The following is a 10,470-nucleotide window of genomic DNA, read 5'->3' on the forward strand; positions in this document are numbered from 1 at the left end:
TTAACAAATGATTAGGTGTCAAAGCCTCTAAATCATTCGGATCGTTGGATGCCTTGGTGATCGGCCGGCTGTTGATGATCGACTCTGCCTCGCAGAGGACCGTAAGAAGGCCCTCCTCATCAAGGATCTGTTCTCTCACAACTGAATTCAGCACCTTCCTGACTGATCGTATCAACCTCTCCCATGCTCCACCGTGATGCGAGGCGGCAGGAGGGTTGAACGTCCACTTGATCTCATGCTGGTGGAACAGATGCTGAAACTCTGAGGAGTTCCAATCGGCAACAGCTGCCTTCAGCTCACGATTGGCAGCAACAAAATTTGTCCCGTTATCCGAGCGAACCTCTTTCACTTGTCCTCTTCGCGCTATGAAGCGCCGAATCGCGTTAATGCACGAATCAGTGTCTAATGACGAGGCCAACTCGATGTGCACTGCGCGAATGGCTAAGCAAGTGAATATGACTCCATACTTTTTAAAGATGGTTCTTCCACGCTTGACCTCCAATGGTCCAAAATAATCCACACCAACTCGAGTGAAAGGTGGGTCATCAGGAATCACTCGCTCTTGTGGAAGATCAGCCATAAGTTGGGTTCCAGTTTTCCCATGCAAGCGGCGGCACGTCACACACTTCCCAATCACTTTTGTAATAGCCATGTTGGCGCTCGGAATCCAAAACCTTTGGCGCAGCTCAGAGAGCATGTGATTGCGCCCTCCATGCCCAGTCTTCAAGTGAATCTGTTGGAGGAGTAAGTCTGTTATGTGAAAGTCTCTGGACAGGATGACTGGCTGCTTGCTACTTTCTGGCATAGCTGCACGACTCAGTCTTCCGCCTACTCTCAACAGGTCATCTTGAAGTACTGGGTTTAGCTTGTACAAGTGACTACTGCGCTTTATGCTTTGACCTTTGCACAAAGCTGCAATCTCCTCCGAATATTTCTCTTTCTGACAGAATTTGATTATGTCAATTTCTGCTTGCTCCAGGTCTTCCACTGAAAGTTGAGTAGGTCCAATGCTCATCTTGAAGTGGTCAATCTGGCTTTGGATCAGCTGTTCACTTTGAACTGCACTGTTTTTAGTGTCAACTGCACACAGCTCTTTGTGTTTTAGACAGAGGCATCGCAGCATGGCCTTCAACTTCAAGAACCACGCCACGATTCTTTTCAATTTGATCCAGGATGAGAAGTGGTTGATTAGTCTTTCGAAGGGAGTGACATTCTCTTCCACTTCCACTCGATTCACTGTGACCTTTTTGATCTCAGGATCATCTGACGTAAGTTGTGTGTGGCTCAATGGAGTGTTGGGCCAATTCTCTTCGGGACCGTGGAGAAACTCAGGTCCAGACACCCATGTGGTGTTCTTCAGGAATTGATCCACTCTTTGCCCTCTAGAGGCGCAGTCGGCTGGATTCACGTCGGTGCTGACATGTCTCCACTGTTCCACATCAGAGTTTTTTAGGATAGCCGAAACTCTATTTGCCACAAACGTACGGAAACGCATGGTCTCGTTCTGCAGATACTGGAGTACCACCGTACTATCAGTCCAAAATGTTGATTCTGCAAGATCCAGTTGAAGCTCTCTTCTTAGGACACCGTCCATCTTAATGGCTACCGTAGCCGCAATCAATTCCATCCGGGGAATCGTAGGAGGCCTAAGAGGCGCTACTCTGGACTTGCCCATCATGAACGCACAATGCGTCTTATTGTCTGCATTGCGCAGGAGAAGGTAGCTGACCGACCCGTACGCATCCTCACTCGCGTCTGCAAAGTGATGTAATTGCGCGAATACGCATCTTCCAAATTCTTCAGGCTTGAGACATCTGGCCACTGAGAAATTCTCCAAGGCAGGAAAACTAGTTAGCCAGTTCGTCCACTGCTTCTTCACTTGCTCAGGTAAGTCGTCGTCCCATCCAATCTTCAGTCTGCATAGTTCTTGCAGGATAGCTTTCGCTGGCAAGACTACGGGTGTCAAAATGCCTAATGGATCATAGACTGAACCAATGACTGAGAGAAGTCCTCTCCTGGTGAATGGGCGATCTTTGATGGTGATCTTGAATTTGAATACGTCTGACTCAACACACCAGTTGAGACCAAGAGCCCTCTCCATAGGTAATTCGTCACGATCCAGATCCAATGTTTTCATTTCCTTTGCCAATTCAGACTTGGGAATGGAGTCAAGTACCTTCCGTCGGTTGCTCACCCATTTGGTGAGGCGGAAGCCTCCTTTAGCACAAATCCTCATGAGGTCTTGACACATGGATACAGCTGCCTCCTCTGTAGCAACAGACTTGAGGCAATCGTCTACGTAAAAGTTCTGTAAGACAGTCTGAACCACTTCGGGTTTGAACTGCCCACTCTGATCTTCGGCACACCTCCTCAAAGCGAAGCTGGCACAACTTGGCGAAGATGTGGCTCCAAATAGGTGCACAGTCATCTTGTGCTCCGTCAACGCCTGGTTGCAGTCGCCGTCTGCCCACCAGAGAAACCTGAGAAGGTCAGAGTCTTCATCAGACACCTTAACTTGATGGAACATTGCTTCCACGTCTGCCATGATTGCAACGTGCTCTTGTCTGAATCGTATCACAACACCAATCAGACTGCTGGTCATGTCTGGACCCTGAAGGAGTTGGTCGTTCAGGGATGTGCCTTGATACGATGCTGCACAATCGAACACAACCCTTAGTGTCTGTTTGACAGGGTGGTATACGGCGTGGTGTGGTATATACCACACCTTCCCTTCTTTGTGCATCATTTCATCCTCTGAAAGTTGCACTGCACAGCCCTTCTTTATCAGGTCTTCCATAAAGTCTGTATACTCCTGTCTGTAGCTGTCGTTTCGAAGAAACTTCCGCTTTAGGTTTTGTGCTCGCTGTTCAGCTATTGGTCGATTATTTGGCATGTGAACCAATCTGTTCTTGAGTGGTAGACACAAGGAGTAATGACCATCAACCAACACAGCAGATTCCGTGACCATGTCCATGAACTGATGGTCTTCCCTGGACATTTCCACTTCTTCATGTTTTCCACATTCTGGAAAATCCACTTTGAATTGTTGTAGCCACAGGTTCTCCAAACTGCTGACTGATATGCGGTTTGCTGTTGTCCTCTTTAGTCTTCCTTTGTTCTGACTGCTATACGTTTCCCTCAAAGGCCCATTTACAGTCCAGCCTAGCTTGGTTCGCACAGCGTATGGCCCATCACCAATACTGCTCACCAGCTCCCATGGCTCCATAGCTTTGGGCACATTTGCTCCTATGAGCAATCCAATGTCGGCTTCGATATGAGGTAAGTGTATTCCTTTAAGGTAGGTCCACCTTTCTAGATCCTTTTGTTTCGGTATGTTTTCCTTTCCAACAGGTATGGATTTCTGTGAGAAAACATCTGGAAGATCGATAAACTCCTCACCGGATAAACTGCTGACTTTCAAGCCTGACAATATGTGAGTACAAACAGGTTTCTCTTCGTTCATAGTTCTCAGCAGTATGTTGGTCTTTCTTCCAGTGAGCTTCAACTCCTTCATCAAGGCTTCGGTACAGAATGTGGCCGAGCTTCCTGGGTCTAAGAAGGCGTACGTCTGCACCACCGCGTTTCTCCTCTTGGTTTTAACCTGTACGGGAATAATCGCCAGCGTGCAGTCGTCTCCTCCGGCCCCAATCAGCCCACCACCTTCGGATTCTGCAGCAACGAAGGCACTGAGTATAGTTTGCGTTTCAGAACTCTGTGTCTCTGTGTTTGTTTCATCAGCGATGCCTTTTTTCTTTATGTGCAGCAATGTTGGATGCGTTAACGAACACACCTGACAGCTGACTTTTGCCTTACAGGATTTACTCATGTGGCCTTGCTTTAAACAGCCAAAACAACATCCCTTGCTCTTCAGGAAGTTTATCTTCTCTTTGTGTGGCTTGCCTTTAAGCTTAGTACACGAGTCCAAGTTGTGTTCACCATCACAGAAGAGACACGTCTTTGTGACAGTCATCTCTGAGTCCGTGTTTTTCTTTGACTCTGTGTTTGCCTCCTGTTTGTCCAACTGTTTAGCACTTATAGTGAATGACCTTTTAATTATGCCTTTCTTCTGCTCTTTGTTATTGTTTTGCCTAAGTGTAGGTGCTTTAGATGTTGTGCTATCTTTTATGTCTCCGAAGACTGGGTGCAGAGCGATCTTGGCTTGTTTGCTAATAAACTCTACCAAATCTTTGAACTTGACTCTCTTGTCAGGTTGCTCCTGCACACCAAATACGACACCTCTCCACCTTTCTCGTAGCTTATAAGGAAGCTTCGACACAATAGCCTTCAAATTTGCAACATTATCAAGCTCTTCCATATAATTCACTTCAGTCATGGTGTTGAGGCATGCTGTCAGAAAGAGTGAAAAGGCATTCAGTGCGTCAGCATCCTCTGGCTTTATAGGCATCCAGTTTGCCACCTTGTTCATGTAGGCTACAGCAATCTTGTAATCGTTGCCGAAGTGCTCCTTCAGTAACTCTTTTGCTCTCTGATAGCCTTCTTGTGGCTTCATATGAAGGCAGCTCTTCACCAACTCTTTAGGTTGACCACTCGTAAATTGCTCTAAAAAATAGAGACGATCCCTAGGGCTTTCAGTGCGTGATTCTACACCATGCTCAAATGCCCTTACAAATGTGTTGTAATCAAGGGGGTGACCACTAAAGGTGGGAATGTCTAATGGTGGCAGGCTCATCGTTTTCTGTTGTTTCACCATCATCTCAGTTATTGTATTCTGACGAGCCATAACACCGCAGAGTGTTTCAACTGCATGGTCACCTGCTACAGGGATAGCTGTAGGCTGCCATGTGCCAGTAAACTGTGGCTGCTGCGCACCAATAGACTGAAGCTGCACAGCAATAGGCTGAGGCTGTAGTGGGATGAATTGACCATGTGCACTTGTATTGTCACTGACTGGATTTCGATTTACAGGCCGTTGTATGTATCCAGACTCAATAGTTAATGAATTGCGTGATGAATGGCGTGACGCTTGGCTCACTTGTGAAAAGCATTCATTTTCATAATTTTCTAAAACTTTTATTTTTGCGTCCGCTGCTGCAAGAAGTGTTTGCAGATCTAATTGTTCCCTTTTTGCTTTTAATTCAGCTTCTTGCAATTGTAAATTTTGTTTTTGTTGCAAAGTTGTTGCCTCTGCGAGCAATGTAGCTTTCTCCATCTCTGCTTTAAGCTTAAGTTTTGAAGAAGTGGTGGATACTCTGCTTCCAGCTACTGTCTCGCGCCCTTTACTCCTCTTGCTCGAGGCAACCGATATGGCAGACACGCTGTCCGAAGGACGAATTTCGGAGTCACAACGTTTTGATTGTTCAGCGCGAGCCGCAGCTGCTTTAATCCACATTTCCACATGTTCAATGAAACCCTGCATTCGGCTCGCATTAGGGTTAAACCACGACTTTTGATCCCTATCTCGTTCTTCCTCGTTCATTAATTGTTGCAGACCATCGTTTATCTTACACAATTCTCTGAATGAGTCTTGAAAGTCCACACGCAATTTCTGTTTAACAGTGTCCACGTTACCATCGAATCCCATTAGCGTTTCAATCCGGCTAATTTGGCTAGTTAGATGGCCTAGCTTAGCTTTCCTTGACTGTGTTAAGCGGTGTAGCTTGTCTTCGACAGCTTTCTCTGTCATTTTCGATTCTCTTTTTCCACTAGTTAACTGTTCAGTAACTTCATGCATAATGGCAAACTTCCGAAATAACACACAAGTTGCAGCTTACCAGAATGATCATCCACTCGTCTCGTGGTTAGTTACTCTTCTCGTCTTGATAAAACGTTGTCCGAGGTTTTCACGATTTTTAACGAGTTCTTTTTCTTCCTTTCCAATTCCTTCTCCACACGAAGCAGAGAGGTTTTTCTGACTAAAGATGTAGGGTATTCTAACTAAAATTCTTTAGGTCGGAGCTTTGTGGCTGACGCGTGTTTCAGGATCCAAAAGTAAACGACATCTTCAACAAAAGTCACGTTTTGTATTTTTTATTGATGCAAAATAATAATAAAAACGAATACAAACGAACACTTTGCCTTTTAAGTTTCCACTATAATCGTTCCACAGTGTGACTACGTCCACGGTACGATACACGGTACGCTCCACGTACGGTCAGAAAAACCGTGAGCCTCCAACCCTCCTTCTCCCGCGTCCCTCTAACCACACTGTCCACTGCCCTAGCCCACCTGTGTCACCAAAGGCCAACCACGTCACTTCCCAAAATTACTTTTAAATCCACATTATCCTTTTGCGTATATTCTCACAAAACCATGAAATATACTAAGCATAAATTTAAACCAGTATCAAACATCTTATCAATATTATATTATAATATGAAACATGAACACCAAATACACATAACATGGGCAAACTCCGAACTAGGCATAAAATAGGCATCTGGCGCCTACAGTTGAGATCAGGGCGTTCTACGTGTGTTAATGTTGAGATCAGGGCGTTCTACGTGTGTTAATGTTGAGATCAGGGCGTTCTACGTGTGTTAATGTTGAGGAATTCACAGCCTGACAAGTGGGAAGGTGTTCGTCCTCGTTCATAGGTGTGTTGTTTTTGTTCATATGTGTTTGGAGATAGAGGACTGGCTGACTGTGTGTGTGTGTGTGTGTGTGTGTGTGTGTGTGTGTGTGTGTGTGTGTGTGTGTGTGTGTGTGTGTGTGTGTGTGTGTGTGTGTGTGCGTGCGTGCGTGTGTGCCTGAAACTAACCTTCACACACAAACCATTAACAAATAGAGAACAATATGTAGAAGAATGCATGTGTGAGTCTATTACTGCGTCAGGGTCAAGACTGAGGAGCAGAGACATGACAGAATAGAAAAAGAGATGCAAACATGAGAGGTGATGGAGTGATAAAGAGAGAGGTGAGGAGAGAGGGAGGAGAGGGGGAGGACAGAGGTGAAGAGTGGTGAGGAGTGGTGAGGAGAGAGGGAGGAGTGGTGAGAGGGGAGGGAGGAATGGTGAGGAGAGAGGGAGGAGAGGTGAGAGGGGGGGAGGGAGGAGTGGTGAGGAGAGAGGGAGGACAGGTGAAGATTGGTGAGGACAGTTGAGGAGTGGTGAGGAGAGAGGGAGGAGTGAGGATGAGTGGTGAGGAGAGAAGGAGTGATGAGGAGAGAATGAGGAGTGATGAGGAGAGAGGGAGGAGTGATGAGGAGGAGTGATGAGGAGGAGTGGTGAGGAGAGAAGGAGGAGTGATGAGGAGGAGTGGTGAGGAGAGAGGGAGGAGTGATGAGGAGGAGTGATGAGGAGAGAGGGAGGAGTGATGAGGAGAGAGGGAGGAGTGGTGAGGAAAGGGAGGAGTGATGAGGAGGAGTGGTGAGGAGAGAGGGAGGAGTGATGAGGAGGAGTGGTGAGGAGAGAGGGAGGAGTGATGAGGAGAGAGGGAGGAGTGATGAGGAGAGAGGGAGGAGTGATGAGGAGAGAAGGAGGAGTGGTGAGGAGAGAGGGAGGAGTGATGAGGAGAGAGGGAGGAGTGGTGAGGAGAGAGGGAGGAGTGATGAGGAGGAGTGGTGAGGAGAGAGGGAGGAGTGATGAGGAGAGAAGGAGGAGTGGTGAGGAGAGAGGGAGGAGTGGTGAGGAGGAGTGGTGAGGAGAGAGGGAGGAGTGATGAGGAGGAGTGGTGAAGAGTGATGAGGAGGAGTGGTGAAGAGTGATGAGGAGGAGTGGTGAGGAGAGAGGGAGGAGTGATGAGGAGAGAGGGAGGAGTGATGAGGAGAGAAGTAGTGATGAGGAGAGAGGGAGGAGTGTGCCGTATTGCAGGGGATTAGTATTTCAGCATGTAATTGGATTTCTCTGGAGGGGCATTTCGAGGCCGTAGGAGTGTGTTTGTCTTGTGTGTTTGCTCACCCAGTAGGTGGGCGGGACCTTTGGCCCTGGATAATTAATTGATTCTACCCGACTTATCAGCTAATGTGACTTGAATGCAGAATGTAAACAGAATGTCTTTTTATTAACGATGTGATGTGTCCTCTCTCTCTCTCTCCTTATCTGCCTCATGCTTCCCTCCCATACAGGACCTCTCCCAACTTCTCCTGACCTCAATCTTTCTGCCAAAATGTTATCTCTCCTTCCTAAAGCTGACAGTCCATCATTTACATTCAGATATGCGAACCCTTTCAAAGAACCTAAAGTTAATGCTAAAGTTAATTCAAACATGTGTTTTTGCATGAAGATTCATTAATTAGGACTTCTCCCTGTCTCCCCGTCCCTGTGTCTCTGCAGGGCGAGTGTTCTCAGAAGTGCCACCGTATGTTCGTGGTGGAGACGGTGTGTGTGGCGTGGTTCTCGCTGGAGTTTGTCCTGCGTTTCGTCCAGGCGCGCAGCAAGCTTCAGTTCGCACGCAGCCCGCTGAACGTCATCGACGCCATGGCCATCCTCCCCTACTACGTCTCGCTGGTGGTGGAGGAGGAGCCAGAGCCGGGGGCGGAGCACGAGCGGCCGGCCGGTGGGAGGGGCTACCTGGACAAGCTGGGTCTGGTCCTGCGAATCCTGCGGGCTCTGCGTATCCTGTACGTGATGCGATTGGCCCGTCACTCGCTGGGCCTGCAGACGCTGGGGCTGACCGTGCGTCGGAGCACGCGTGAGTTCGGTCTGCTGCTGCTCTTCCTGTGCGTGGCCGTCACGCTCTTCTCCCCGCTGGTGCACCTGGCCGAGAGCGAGCTGACCGGCGCCCAGGACTTCAGCAGCATCCCCGCCTCCTACTGGTGGGCCATCATCTCCATGACGACGGTCGGCTACGGCGACATGGTTCCTCGCAGCATCCCGGGCCAGGTGGTGGCTCTGAGCAGCATCCTGAGTGGGATTCTCATCATGGCCTTCCCTGCCACCTCCATCTTCCACATGTTCTCACGCTCCTACCAGGAGCTCAAGCAGGAGCACGACCGCCTCTTCAAGGAGGAGTGCGCCTCCACTGCCCCGCCCGCGCCGGGGGAGGAGTCTGACAGGGGCGGGGCTTATCCTATCTCGGGCTTCCCTCCCTGCTCACACCCTGAAACTGCCAGGGCAGCTGAGGGCGTGTCTCTGCTCGACAGTGGGGGAGGGGCTTCGGGGAGTAACGGACACACCCTCCCGGCAGGAGCCTTTTAGAGGGAGCACGGATGGCTCGGCGCTCCCCGACGAGCCCGACCACCCACGGCTTCTCTGACTGGCCTGCTGGTGAACGTGCACACTCTGAGGTTGCAGTCTGGGTCTGTCGGGCTGCCTTGTCTTCCATCAGCTGACCAGCTTTATCTGAATGACTGCCTGCACCATTTTCAGCCTTGGTCACTTGAAGACCTCATCATAGAACTCTGTTCAGCACCACGAGGAACCACAGCCATCCCTGCGCACGCAGGACACTCTCTGTGCCAGCTTAAGGCTGGAACATACTTGCTGTTTGCCCATGCGTTCGCGTACACAACCGGCTGCGTTGTGAACGTTACTGAGAACATACTAGCCTATGTGCAACGCGTGAAACTGGAGGCGTCCACTAGAGGGCAGAACGTAGAAAGGGCTTCGGTATTTTAACGATGCAAACATGGCAACACTCGAGGAGATTAGCCTTTGGGTAATTTTACGGTCACGGCAGAAAAAACGACGACAGCGATCCCTTCGTAGGTGGTATGTAAGGCCGTTAAATCAAAGACGTGGTGAGAATGGCGAATTTGTGTCGTTGGATATCGTTGTGTCCATTTTGATGCTGGTTAGCGGCTACACTGCCCCTAGCGGTTTTGTGTGTATTGCACCTCGCGTACGCGTCGCGTTAACTTTTGGAGGACGTGCAAGACCTACGCGCCAAACCGACGCAGGATACGCGAAGCAGCCATGATGCGTACGCGTACGCGTAGTTAACAGCAAGTATGTTTTAGCCTTTAGCTTTGCATTATGTCAGAAATTCAGCTCACACACCCTTCATTTCAAGCCAGTTAAAATACACACATCATACGAGCTGTTTAGTTTTACTCAAAATTTATTGTTTTGTTTCCTCTACCTTGTTGAGATAGATCTGTTTCACAGGAATGTTTAATCTCACTGTTCCTTTGTAGCATTTTGGACAGATAAACTCTAAATAAACGCAGCAGTGATGCCTGTGTTGCTTTGATCTCTCTTTTGGTGCTGAGAAACCTTCTAATCTTCACCCTCCCAGTCATTAGATCACAGAATTTATTTGTGGTTTGTTTGTGTGAGATGGCACTCACCCATCATAGCTTTTTTCTGAAATACACATTAAAGTGTGTGTGTGTGTGTGTGTGTGTGTGTGTGTGTGCGTGTGCGTGTGCGTGTGCGTGTGCGTGTGAGTGTGCGTGTGCGTGTGCGTGTGCGTGTGCGTGTGCGTGTGTGTGTGTGTGAAATACAATGCATATGTAAATTTGGCACTCTAGCACACTGGATTCAAACGACTGTGACTGAATTTAACATGGCAGAATATTGGCTTTAGTTCTGGGAGTATTTCTACCAGTTCTGAGTATTTCCACAAGTATTCA

The 10,470-nt window shown here is 48.4% G+C and overlaps 1 protein-coding gene across 1 annotated transcript in view; it reads left to right on the plus strand.

Moving 5' to 3' along the window:
* Positions 1 to 10,088, plus strand: part of kcng4a (potassium voltage-gated channel, subfamily G, member 4a) — a 23,776-nt gene extending 13,688 nt beyond the window's left edge. Inside the window, exon 3 of the mRNA XM_076985557.1 lies at positions 8,231 to 10,088. Coding sequence (XP_076841672.1) covers positions 8,231 to 9,094 — 864 coding nt within the window. The 3' untranslated portion in view covers positions 9,095 to 10,088. The remainder of the gene's footprint in view (positions 1 to 8,230) is intronic.
* Positions 10,089 to 10,470: the final 382 nt, after the last annotated feature.

Source organism: Brachyhypopomus gauderio, chromosome 2 (genome assembly GCF_052324685.1).
Source record: "Brachyhypopomus gauderio isolate BG-103 chromosome 2, BGAUD_0.2, whole genome shotgun sequence".
NCBI lineage: Eukaryota > Metazoa > Chordata > Actinopteri > Gymnotiformes > Hypopomidae > Brachyhypopomus > Brachyhypopomus gauderio.